Consider the following 13,802-nt stretch of genomic DNA (forward strand, 5'->3'; position numbering starts at 1 on the left):
CCAGGGCTCAGGCATTTAAAAAGAAAAATCTATGTAAATAAACCTTCTAGGAGAAAATGCAAACTGCTAGCATCAACAGAATCCTCCCTTCTGGTCAGAATGCTTCTCATTAGCTCTGTCCCTCAAACTGAAGCTGCAGCAATGAATAGCCCATCTAGACCATGTGACAGGACCACCTGTGTCCTAGTCCATCCTTTGTCACCTGGATTCCACAGCATGTATTACTGAAGGGCTGCACCTGTTACCAGAACTATAAATGAGTAAAGCTGAATGGAGCTCATTTCTCCATGCCATGCTCTGCCTTGCACATTTCCCTTAGTCTGCCTGAATCTACAGACAATCTAGCCACTGTTAAACCTGGCTTGCCACAGAACATGCACTAGGCAACCATCAGGCTGTGTCTTCCAGAACTGTGCACTTCCATGTGCTCTAGCCCAGTGGCTCTGCTAGTACTTCCACTTCCTATTCCCTTTGGAAGTAGTCCTTCAGAGCAAGAACAGATTGCTCTTCCAGCTTCTTCTTACTGTCATAACATACTATAGCCTAAATATGTGACCCTATGTTACTGATGTAACCATTAGAAACACACAGAGGCTACAGTGGCCAGATCCAGAAAGCAGCAGATTTGATTATGACAGCCAACCTACTGATTGTCTTTACCAGCCCAGGCTTCACCAACAACAGTCTTACTGCCCATTAGTAAAGACCTAAGACTCTTTTTTTTTTTTTTGGCCAGTCCTGGGCTTGCGCTCAGGACCTGAGCATTGTCCTTGGGCTTTCTCAAAGCTAGAGCTCTACCACTTGTGCCTCAGCACCACTCTGGCTTTTTTGTATGTATGTGGTACCGAGGAATCGAACCCAGGCCTTTGTGCATGCTAGGCAAGCACTCTACCACTAGGCCAAACTCCTGGCCAACCTAAGACTCTTTAAAATAAAAAGCTCCCTGGGTTTGAAAGTAACAACTGAGAATCCCTTCTCCTCTCCTCCTCCTTACCCCTGTCTTTCCTCTCTCTTCCTCCTTACTTCCTCTCCCTTCCCTAACCTCCTCTTCTCTTCATGTTAAGTATTAGTTGAAGCCTCCAGTCACCTTAGAGGCGTACCCAACTAAATTCAGCAGAAGCAATGTCACTGGCCATCTTAAAACCGAGAAAAGTCACAGAGAGCCCAGACTATGGCCATAGCACATCAAAGCCCCAATCCTAATCAAGTGATACACCCAGGCATACTTGTGGGGCATCGTAGTGAACAAGACCCAGGAGCATACACTATGGGAATGCTAGGTGTATAAAGTAGATATCTGGGCAATGTGACAGTGGCTGGTGAGGTCTTTCTTGGAATTGGGACAGGTAGAGATTCTTCTCCTCCAAGGAGAAAATGTTGGGAAGAATTGCTGAAAAAATAGCAAGAAAGATTTGTGTCCCAGTGGAATTCTATCTGCCATCAGAAAGAATGGCATTGCCTCATTCATAAGGAAATGGAAAGACTTGGGAGGAAAAAAAATCATATTATCTGAAGTAAGCTAGACACAAAGGAACATAGGCTCCATGGTTTCCTCATTTGCAGTAAGCAGTACGCATCCAGGATTCTCCTAGAAAAGGACCACAATAGATCAAAAGCTACATGGATATGGCCATATAGGATAAGGATAAGCAAAATGAACTCCAGGACATGGAAACAATAGCTTGATTTTTATGTTTGTTGATCTCAACCTACTGTATGAGGTTATTTGTTCTCTTCTCTCTCTCTCCTCTCCCTCCCCCCCATTCTCATTCTCTCTCTCTCTCTCTCTCTCTCTCTCTCTCTCTCTCTCTCTCTCTCTCTCTCTCTCTCTCTCTCTCTCTTTTTCTTGTTTGATTTGGTTTCTCTCCTTATGATTTATCTCATGTTGTCACTATATCTGACTTTGGTACCTTGTATATTGTATATACATTTATTTGTTTATTTGAAATAGGGAAGGGAAGGGGAAAAATAAGATGATTGGGAGGGCAGGGAAACTGGGAGAAAAACATCGGATGGGGTATCAGTGTTCAAGAAGTAATGTACCATATGTATCTATGACATATAAATCCTCAGCCTAATTTTAATTATGTTCTAAAATCTAAGTGCCAGTGATTGTATATAGAGATTCCCTTCTTGAATACTTGTTCGTTAAACACGTCACCTGAAATATGATATAAAAATTAATGTTAATAAATTCTTTATTAAAGAAGTAGTAATGTACCCACTACATGACGAATGTAACTGAAACCCCTCTTTACATTACCAGACAATAGAACACAATTTAAAAGAAAAAAAAAGATTTGTGTCCACCTATTCTTGGACTGAAGAGGAGGCAAGGGCAGGTACAGTGTTGAGAAAAAGAACAAGGAATCCCAGGACAGCCAGAAGAGCTACAGAGGTCTAGTCACTCAGATATTGCTAAGTACTATCTACATGCTGGGGAAGGTGTGAAGAAAGGAAGAGATGAGTGTGGATAATCTGTGACAGTCCCAAAATCGTCTTTTGTTGTTTTGTTTTGTTTTTGCCAGTCCTAGGGCTTGAACTGAGGGCCTGGGCACTGTCCTTGGGCTTTCTCAAGGCTAGCACTCCACCACTTTCGGCTTTTTCTGTGTATGTGGTACCAAGGAATTGAACACAGGGCTGCATGCAAGCACTCCACCAATAAACCACACTCCCAGCCTCGCCCCCCCCCCACCCCACCCAACCGGAGTCTTCTTATAGACCATGTTCGTTCCCTGCCATTGACCTTTCAGGTTCATGTTGCCCTAAATCCATCCCTGGAGCAGCAACTGAGGGGCAACAAGTTTTTCTCTCCCAACTATATTCAACATGCCTTACACACCAGAAAATGTGCACACATACATACACACATACACACACACATACACACACACACACACACACTCTGTTCATTATTGATAGATTTGAAAGCCTCTATTCTATGGGCTAGGAATGTGGCTTAGTGGTAGAGTGCTTGCCTAATGTGCATGAAGCCCTGAGTTCAACTCCTCAGTACCACATTAACAGAGCCAGAAGTGGTGCTGTGGTTCATGTGGTAGACTGCTAGCCTTGAGCAAAAAGTAGCTCAGGAACAGTGCCCAGACCCTGAGTTCAAGCCCCAGAACTAGCAAAAAAGAAAAAAAAAGCCTATATTCTAGGACAAATAGCCAAAGGAACCATTTTTATATAATATAGAAAGTTGCCAAAATAACCATCATTCTGTAATGTAATAGTAGCTGTTTGAATATAACAGGGAAATAAAACACTTAGAATTAAAAGCTAGTTTGAAAAAAATACATGTTTATTTATCAGCAAAATAAATTTGGCTGTCCTCTTATCCCCACAAAAGCAAGCCAAGCAGCTGCCAGCTCTAAAAAGGAGTCCCTCTAATGAAAGGGAAAAGTAGAAAGAGACCATAGGCAGAGCCTGAACTAGTCACCAAGATCCCTTCTGTGCCTGTTCACTGCCACCTACTGGAGAACCAGAGATCAGAGATGTGCATGAATTTCTAGGATCAGGAAAACTGAAATTTAAAAATTCATGCATTTAACAGAAAGTTCCTTTAAGATTCAAAAATAAACAGATGTAGGGCCGGGAATTTGGCCTAGTGGTAGAGTGCTTGCTTAGCATGCACGAAGACCTGGGTTCGATTCCTCAGCACCACATACATAGAAAAAAGCTGGAAGTGGTGCTGTAGCTCAAGGGTAGAGCTCTAGCCTTGAGAAAAGTCCAGGGACAATGCTTAGGCCCTGAGTTCAAGCCCCACAATTGGCAAAAAAAAAAAAAAAATTAAAAATAAACAGATTTTTTAAATAACCTAACTAGTAAAACAACTCTTAAGAAATATCATTTGGGATTTGATTCAGGGGTTGTAGTTTTTTTTTGTTGTTTTTTTCCTTTCTTGGATATGTTTCATTATGGTGGAGGGGGAGGAGTTCGAGCTGGTGCTGTGTTTTAAACTCATGTTTGCTCACCTTGCTTGCTTACAGCCAGTACTCTACCCCTTGAACCATGCCTCCAGCCTGGATTTTTTTCTGGATAACTGGATGTGGAGTCTCAGACTTTCTTCCAAGGTTGGCTCAAATCGCAATCTTCCAGGTCTCAGCTTCATAAAGTTACAATTATAGGCATGAACTACCAGTGCCCAGCCCCAACATGAAATTTTAATATACACATAGCGAAGTAAATACAGTCAAATCACATATTCTTCATCAATACCTAAAGACTACTCTTAGCAATGTCCAGGATACAGGATGATATTAAAACTAAAGCACAGACGTTATGTTATATTATGTTATCTCTAAATTTACTCATCTGAGATAACATCTTTGTATCTTTAACCTAAACAAGAAGGTAATCATTAAAAGATGGTTAAGGATTCCAAAGGTATAATGTATTACTCTACCATTTCCAGAAAAATACTTAGAATGAAACAAGGCTTGCTGAGTACATAACTTAACTGGTAGAGCACCTGCCTAGCAAGCAAACGGCCTTGTGTTCAAACCCTAGCATTACTTACACATACACACACACATACACAAACTAATGAAATTAAAATTTATAATGTAGTTAATGATATTAATATTAATATCAGTGTCTTAATCAATGTGCTTTGGTTTATACGACATTAAAGTTAAGAAAAGCCTATATTTTCATGTTGACTTTTCACATATTTTTGTTATCAGTAATTCCAAGACACGTTTGAAGACTAGCACTACAAACATGTTCCTAGAGTTTCAAAGCCAGCCAGGGCACTAAAGAACACGAGATTCTTACCTCCAATTAATCACTAGAAAACCAGAGGGGAGCTGTTGCTCAAGGGATAGGGCGGTAGCTTTGAGCTGAAGAGCTCAGGGACAATGCCCAGGCTCAGAGTTCAAACCCCTTGACCAACAAAAACAAATAGGGACTGGGAGTTTGCCCTGATGGTAAGAGTGCTTGTCTAAAACTTAGATGCATAAGGTCATATAGGATGAGACTAAATGAAAGGATCTCTAGGATATGGAAACAAGAGCTTTATTTTGAATGATTGTTATTTTTTTTCTTTTTTTGCCAGTCCTGGGCTTGGGCTCAGGGCTTGAGCACTGTCCTTGGACCTTCTCAAGGCTAGCATTCTACCACTTGAGCCTCAGCACCACTTCCAGCTTTTTTTTTGTTTTGTATGTGGGGTACCAAGGAATCGAACCCGGGTCTTCGTGCATGCTAGGCAAGCACGCTACCACTAGGCCAAACTCCCGGCCCCTGATTGTTATTCTTAATGTACTATGTTATTTCTCTTCTCTTTTATTGCCCTTTGGTTAATCTCATATTGTTATGTATCTGACTTTGTTACCTAGTATATTATATATGCCTATTATTTGAAATAGAAAAGGGAAGGGGGGGAAACAAGATGATTGGGAGGGGATGGGGGAGGGAGATGGGGACAAAAACATGAGAAGGGGTATCAATGTGTGAGAAGTAATGCACCTACTATCTGGCAAATATAACTGCAAGCCCTTTATACATTACCTCGATAATAAAAAAATGAAAAAAAAAGACTGCTTACCTAGCATGCATGAAGACCTGGATTTGATTCCTTGTTACCACATATATAGAAAAAGCCAGAAGGGGTGCTGTGGCTTAAGTGGTAGAGCACTAACCCTGAGAAAGCCCAAGGAGAGTGCTCAGACCCTGAGTTCAAGACCCAAGACTGGTAAAAACAAAGAAAAACATGGCATAGCTATGTAGTTCAAAGCCAACACAGGCAAAAAAAAAAAAAAAAAAACAAAACAAAACACTTTTTTGTTGTTGTTTTTTTAGTTTATGAGACTTTTATCTCCAATTAACAACCAGGAAACTGGAAGTGGGATTCAAAGTGGTAGAGTGCTGGCCTTGAGTAAAAAAAAGCTCAGGAACCAAACCTAGGCCTTGATTTCAAGCCCCATGAACAACAAAAACATGGTTTAGTACCAGTTACAGCCATCTTTCTCATGTGTCCCCCATGTGGCTACATCCTGCAAGAGAGGAAGCAGGGAGACAGGACCAGGAACATCTCTGCAGTTCCTACTCCTCTGCTTGCCAGGCTCATGTGTTTCTACCAAGTGTGCCCATTAACTTAAGCTTTATAAAGGATGTTAAGTACAATAAGACTACATATGTTGCAAAGACTATCACACACCTCCTTTCTCTGTTTTAATTGCCTTTTTTTTTGAAAGCTTATAAGAGTTGGCAGTAAATCCAGGTCAGACATTGCTTTTAGAACAATGAGGATTTACAAAGAACCTTGGGTGGCTCATCAACCCACATTTAGGACGAAACATTCCAGGTAAATAAATGGTTATGAATGAGAGAATCAGCCAGGGCTGCTACTCTACTGCCACCTAGTGGCATCAGGATGCTACAGCCTAGGAATAGGAACCCAAGCAAAGGACATTTTCTCCTTGTGATCCCAGCTTGCTATATATGCAGGAGTTACAGCACAAACATTCATTCTTGAGAAGAAAGGTATTAAAATAAATATGATGTTACAGTGAATAATGTGTGTCCTCCATATCAGACTGAAGACTACTCAGTCCTTACCTGAAGCCAAGACGTGTTGTTGATACCCAGGACACTGGCCCAGACTCCTGACTTGAGGCTTACCTGCTTTGGGTCAGAAGTAGCAGCACTGGGAGCTGGGGATTCCAGTTCTATAGTCACAGGACCATCATTCTGGATGTGCACTTGCATATAGGCACCAAACTTGCCATCTGAAAGAACAATTCAAAAAGCTGGCAACCATGGAGTTTACCCTTTTTAAAAAGTACATGTGCATCAGTAGAAACAAAAGCCTGGGGAAGACAAGATGGTTGACCTTAAAAGGAGAATGAGGAGAATGCTAAAGCCCTCACAGCACCTGGGAAGAAAGAAAGCCCTGTAAACACCAGAGGTGGGACAAAGGGTAGACCAGATGTCAAATGTGTGGTATATAAGTAAAACTGGCATGCTGCTCTGGGAAGCCATTTTAGTACCTTATCCTCCATCCATGGAGAGGTTCTGTGCTGGGGCCTAAGAAATTTGGCTGATGGGGGGGGAGGGAAATGGGGACCGAGACATGTGAAAGGGTACCGATGTATGGGAATTAATGCACCATCTAGCTGGCAAATATCATGTAACCCTTCTATTAATTACAATAAAAATATATGAAAAAAATAAAATAAAATCCCAGCATGCCAATGAAAAAAAAAAAAAAGAAATTTGGCTGACCTCATGCACTCGAGCCCCTCACATAACAAACCCCTGAACCTGACTTCCATGAGCCTCTGCTCCTACCACAACCCCACAATTTCCACCTGATCCATCCCTCCCTACCTAGTTTATTCCCTCTCGTGATCCCTAATCTCAAACAGCTTTAGCAAAATGGACATGTCAACCAGTGGTTTTCTTCCATCCACAGATAGTAAGCAGCACTACCTTACGCTAGGAGTACCCATGCTGATCACCTATTTTATAATCAAGATTAATCTAGCTCCCACGGGGGAGCTGAACATACCCAAACAATAATGGTGACTCTCCATGATCTCCTATCAGATTAAAGTGGCCATTCAAATCAACAGAGCTTTTGTTTTACCCATGTCACACTCACTAAAAAGACATCAGCTGGGAAGGAAATCATGTGTTTAATTGCATGCTAAAATTATGACTACAATTAGTAGCAAATTTCAGCCACCGCAGTCCTCGGGAGGCTGAAGGCAGACTCAGGAGGAAAGAAATTATTTCCGACCTTGAATTTCTGTTGCCAGGATATACAGCACATGCTTCACGGTGTTTATCATTCCAAGTAACAAGAAATTTATTTTCTTTTCCTGTTTTTCTTCAGCTAAGAACAGAGCTATTATCTGAATTTCCATTTGTACACACAATAAATCCCAAGACGTGTTTTAAGAGGTCTTAAAATGGTAACATTTTTTTCCAGTCCAGATCAAAGGATGAAGTTCCCCAAGAAAAATTATACTGGCCATGAAAAATAAATACACTTTTTGAAATAAAAGATAAAATATATCTACAAAACTACATCTGGGCTCATACGGTGATATAATCAAATTGTTCTTAAATGTAAGTTTCAGAGCTACAGGATAAGCTCATGTCAAACATGTTTATACCACATGTTTCAAGCAAAAATCTCCCAGCTGGGGGCCAACAGCCATGAACCAGTCTCCAGTAGCAGCTGTCCAAGGCTCCCTGCCAGCTCGATGACAAGCTCCCATGCCTGCTGCAGGATTCACCCTGTACCTGAAAAGGGCTGCTGTCCATGCCCCTCTGGACAAGTCTGAACTGACTTTCATCACATTCCAAGAAGGCCCATGGCACAGCTTGTTCCAGGACAACAACGGGACAGCTATCCTGGGATAGTTACATTCAGGTGATTTGGCTTGTGGGTATGTGCTGAAGTCTTAGTCACTAAGATGCCTACTTCTGGTCATCATAGTACATGGGCAAATGGGAGGATGACACAGAAAAACATGCCAGAAAAAGCCAGCTATTGAAGAAAAGTAGGGAGAATTAAAGGCATAAGGAATGTATTGTGTAGCTGGAAGCAAGTTCATGTTCTCCGCTCTTCAGATCCCTGCTAGGGCTCAAGGAAAGCCCACCTAAGCACATTCCCTAAAGCGATTTTCCGCTACTAAGGGGGCATTCTTACATCCAGGCTGCATTTCTGTTCTACTCATATGTCCATCATCTGTCCAGAGCCTGAACAAAGAAGGGGAGGGGTCACTACTGGAAATCTCAATATGTGGTATATAGGCTGGGAAAATGGGAAAAAAATCAAATGAGTGAAAACGGATGTCAAAATTAAGACTCTGACAAGGTGAGGATTACTGCTGAGCTACAGGAATTTCCTCTGCTCCCATAAGACTTGGACATTATCACACTCATGAATTTGTACATAGAATCTATAGGGAGTGGCCCAGGAAGCCTTGCATCAGAGGCAGCTCCATCCACAAGAACAGAGCTGCTTCCATAGAGGCAGCAGTGCTCCTCAGTGTAATTCCCTTCACCAAGGACATGACCGGAACAAAGATTCCAACGCAGTAACAGATGTCTGGTTGCAAAGGACCTGGAACGCAGAGGCAAGCACTCCTGAGCTTTCAGAAGACACCAGAAGCTTCCAACAAAGATGCTTCCTGTCTGTCAACCCATGAGGAAGTTATAGGCCCTGTAGACACTGACAGCTGTTTCTCAAAGTGCAAGGGCCAGGCCTAGGTGAGCACAAGGACCATGGTCCATTTCCACTCTACATTCAGGGCCACAAAGGAATCTTGAGGCACAAGCTCTGTAATCTTGAGTATTCTCCCACACTCTAGGCTCCCCTTCTCCAGCATTCCGCTTGGGTCCACAGGAGGTTGAACTATTAATAAACACATCACCTTTAGGAAGCAGTCATCTGCTTCCTAGATGGGTGGGAGTTTGGCCTAGTGGTAGAGTGCTGCCTAGCATGCATGAAGTCCTGGGTTCGATTCCTGGGTACCACATACACAGAAAAGGCCAGAAGTGGCACTGTGGCTCAAATGGCAGAGCACTAGCCTTGAGCAAAAGTGTCAAAGGACAGTGCTCAGGTCCTGAGTTCAAGCCTTAAAATTGGGAAAAACACACACACACACACACACACACACACACACACACACACACACACACACGCAAGGAGAGGAAACAGATCCCAGTGATCAAGACTAAAAGTGTGAAATCACAGGAAAGAAAGTCACTTGTCATTAAGGGAGCCACCCCAGTCCCAAACCAAATGCTAAAAGTAGGGGGCTTTGTGGAAAACAATCATTTGGATTATAAACCCCTAAGTCCAAACTTTACCTCAGGTGGGAGGCTAAATTCCTTACTAAGCTTGGCTTCTTGCTTCCTGGATTAAGTCAGAAGCTAGAAGTGAAACTGTAGCTAAAGTAGTAGAATGTCAATGGGCCTTGGCAAAGGGATAGCTCTCAGGTCCTAAGTTCAAGCCCCAGAGTGATCCTTGACTTATAGGCTGAAGATGTGGCTCATGGTAATACACATCTGTCTAGCAAGTGTGAGACACTGAGTTCAAAGCCAGTTAAAAAATTTAAAAAAAAAAACTGAATAGTCTTTTGAGGAACTGCCATACTGCTTTCCATAGTGGTTGAACGAGTTTGCACTCCCACCAACAGTGTAGCAGTGATCCCTCCTGTTGACCCAGCAATTCCACTACTTGGCATTTACCCAACCGTCCAGAAACAAGGACATACTAAATCCACTAGCACAACGATGTTCATTGCAGCACTATTTACCATAGCAAAGATATTGAACCAACCCAGATGTCCCTCAGTTGATGAGTGGATCAACAAGATGTGGTATTTATACACAATGGAATTCTATGCGGCTGTCAGAAAGAACGACATTGCCCCATTTGCAAGGCAATGGAAAGACTTAGAAAAAAATCATATTAAGTGAACTAAGCCAGACTCAAAAGGAACATAGGCTCAATGGTTTCCCTCATTTGTCATAATCAGTAGAATCAGTAAAAACCTTGGGCTCTCCTAGCAGAGATTTACAATAGAACAAAACCTAGATACTTAAGGCCATATAGTATGATGCTAAATGAAAGGACCTCCAGGATATAGAAACAAAAGCCATATAATGAGTGATTGTTGTCCTTAATGTACTATGTTATCTCTCATCTCTTTTGCTGTCCCTTGATTATCTCATATTGTTACAGTATTTTACCTTGTTATCTGATAAATTGTATATGTTTATTTGGTTATTTGAAATAGGATAGGGAAGGGGGGGAAACAAGATGAGGGGCAGGGATGGAGGGAGGGAAATGGGGACCAAGACATGAGAAAGGGTATCAATGTATGTAAAGTAATGCACCTTCTATCTGATGAATATACAATAAAAAATATATGAAAAAAACTGAATAGCTTTCCATCTACAAAGATTGCTCCCTGAGGCTGTTGTAGTGAGCACAGCCTGAAAGCAGGAGTCCCAGGAAGAGGATGTTAAACCTATGCTGCAGTGCCTGTAGAGATGGCATCCTGTCTCTACTTCTGCATGTATGTCAAAGTAGAAGCTAGCAGGATTTGAAAATGAACCCAGGGGACAAGGAACCATATTAAATCTCTGATGTTTTGTACCACTTATTAGAAAATAGAACAAGACTAAAATACAAAATGAAATAAGGAGCAAGGGGAATAAATAAACTACAGAACTAACTTACTTTAAAAAGTAGAAACTAGGCCTGGGAGTTTGGCCTAGTGGTTAAAGTGCTTGCCTAGCATGCATGAAGACCTGGGTTCGATTCCTCGGTACCACATACATAGAAAAAAGCTGGAAGTGGTGCTGAGGCTCAAGTGGTAGAGCTCTAGCCTTGAGAAAGTCCAAGGACAATGCTCAGGCCCTGAGCTCAAGCCCAAGACTGGCAAAAAAAAAAAAAGTAAAAACTATGAGCCGTGTGCAGTGTAATCCTAGCTACTCAGGAGGCTGAGATCTGAGGATCAAGGTTCAAAGCCAGCCCAAGCACAAAAGGACCTGAGACTCTTATTTCCAATTAACCTCTAGAAAATAGGAAGCAGGGCTTAGCTCAAGGGTAGGTTGGTAGCCTTGAGCTGAAGAGCTCAGGAACAATGCCCAAGCCCAGAGGTGGATGGTAGCCTTGAGCTGAAAGCTCAGGGACAGCACCTAGGCAGAGTTCAAACCCCAAGCCCCATAAAAAAAAGTAAAAACTATGAAAATAATGGGGAATTAGATATGTAGCTCAGGTGGGAGAGTGCCAGCCAATGAGCAAAAGCATTCAGTACCAAGTTCAAGTCCCAGTCTTGGAAAAGAAGAAAGAAGAAGAAAAAACTAGTAAGAAAAATACAACTACACTGCAATGAGCTGGTTATGGTGATTGTACCTATAGTTCCAGCTGCTCAGGAGGTTGAGGTAGGACTGAGTAGGAATTTTAGACTAGTTGAGTAACATAATTAACCTCCATATGAAACAGAGAGAGAGAACAAGAGAGAGGGAGAGAGAAGAAGAGAAGGAGAGGGGGAAAGGGAGAGAGAGAGTGAGAAAACAAGAGACAGAAGAGGCTATCACTTCATAGACCTAAATAGTAAAAAAAAAAAAAAATCAAGTCTATAAAATTATCTCCAATATATTTGAAAGTCCAAATGGGAAGGAGACAATGGGCAAGGATAGTTGCTCAAAAGATTTGAGAGGTGCTCAGAAACTAAGAAAGCTCAGCCCACGGGGTTTGAATAACAAGTTCTGTTAAATAATTCCTGTCACTTGAATTGGTCCAGACCATAGGAAAAGATTAAAGGCTTTCTAACTTATTCTGCAAGGCCAATGTTATCCTAATAGTGAAGTTGAACATAAATAGTAAAAATAAAAAGCACAGGCCAATTTCTCATTTGAAAACAGATGCAAAGTTTCTACATGACCATTTGAAAAATGTCCTACAGGCATTCACAGTGGCCAAAAAAGGTTTAACCGGGGTGGCTCATGATTAGGAAATTCATACTGAGAAAAAAAACAACCTCCATTCTTGTTTAAAAATAAAGCTTAAGCCAGGAGACATGGCTCAGGCCCATAATCCTAGTTACTCAGAAGGCTAAGATGTGAGGATCTACAGTTGAAAGCCAGCCCAGCCACTAAAAAGTTGTGAGACTCTTATCCCCAATTAATCACCAGAAAACCAGAAGTGGCACTGTGGCCCAAGGGGTAGGGTGGCAGCCTTGGGCTAAAGTGTTCAAGGATAACACCCAGGTCCAGAGTTCAAATCCCATGACTGACCAAATAAATAAAGTGAGCAGCTTAGTCAGTGAGCAAGGGAAGCTCACTTCCTGAACTTTGTGTAGTCCTCTATTCCCTGTAATCATTAACTGAAGGACCCTGAACACATTTCCTCTCCTCTCAAGCAGCAGAGCAATACAGCCATGAAGAATGAAATCATGTCATTTGTAGGACAGTGGATGGAGCTGGAGCATCATGTCAAGAGCGATAAGCCAATGTCAAAAAGGCAAATACTGCATGCTTTCATTCATTTGCAGAATGTACAATTTAAACACACACACACACACACACACACACACAAATGAAACCTTGGGGTTGTTTAGGGGAGGATAAAGAGGGGGAAAAAAAGAAAAGAATAAGTCAAGAGTAAGGCTCGGAGTCTAGCTCAGTGGTAGCACCTGCCCAGCATGTATGAGACTCTGGGTTCCATTCCTAAGATGAGGAAAGAAAAAGAACTAGTGAATATGATGGAAACTGAAAAGAAGCTGCCAGTGTGGTAGAGGCAAGCAGCAGAATGAAAGCCATGTGGAAATTCAAGGAGGAGGAAGGCAGCAACAAAAGTCACATCCCATTGATGAGACAATGAGCTGAGGACCAGATAGACTCTTCTCAGTGGAGCTCTGGTGAAGGACACTTCTGAAGACATGGGGCAAAGGTTGTTGGGGGGAAAAGGTACTTAGACAGTGAATGCACTATCTGGAGTACAGTGAAATGGGGAGGATGATTTACAAGGAAGGACCTAGAAGGAAAGGTGGGACTCATAGAGACTTCTACATAAGAGAAGCATGTTTGTATGAGTAGGAAACAATCCAGGAGAAGAGCAACACTGTGAAACTCTATCCAGAAAAAATGCCAGAGTGGAGGCATGGCTCAAATGATACTGCTCCTGCTTAGAAGGTACCAGGCCCTAAGTTTAAACCCCTAGTACCACCAAAAGAAAAAAGAGATGCAAAATATATCACAAGTTAATTTTAACATTAAATAAAGAGAGATACAGCCAGGCACTGATCGCTCACAACTGTAATCACAAAAACATA

General features: G+C 42.0%; 1 protein-coding gene across 1 annotated transcript in view; it reads right to left on the reverse strand.

Moving 5' to 3' along the window:
- Nucleotides 1-13,802, reverse strand: part of Dtd1 (D-aminoacyl-tRNA deacylase 1) — a 165,763-nt gene that overhangs the window by 134,917 nt on the left and 17,044 nt on the right. Inside the window, exon 4 of the mRNA XM_090351936.1 lies at nucleotides 6,622-6,728. Coding sequence (XP_090208062.1) covers nucleotides 6,622-6,728 — 107 coding nt within the window. The remainder of the gene's footprint in view (nucleotides 1-6,621; nucleotides 6,729-13,802) is intronic.

The sequence above is a fragment of the Megascapheus bottae genome, chromosome 18 (assembly GCF_031878675.1).
Source record: "Megascapheus bottae isolate mThoBot1 chromosome 18, mThoBot2.hap1, whole genome shotgun sequence".
In the NCBI taxonomy this organism is placed as follows: Eukaryota; Metazoa; Chordata; class Mammalia; order Rodentia; family Geomyidae; genus Megascapheus; species Megascapheus bottae.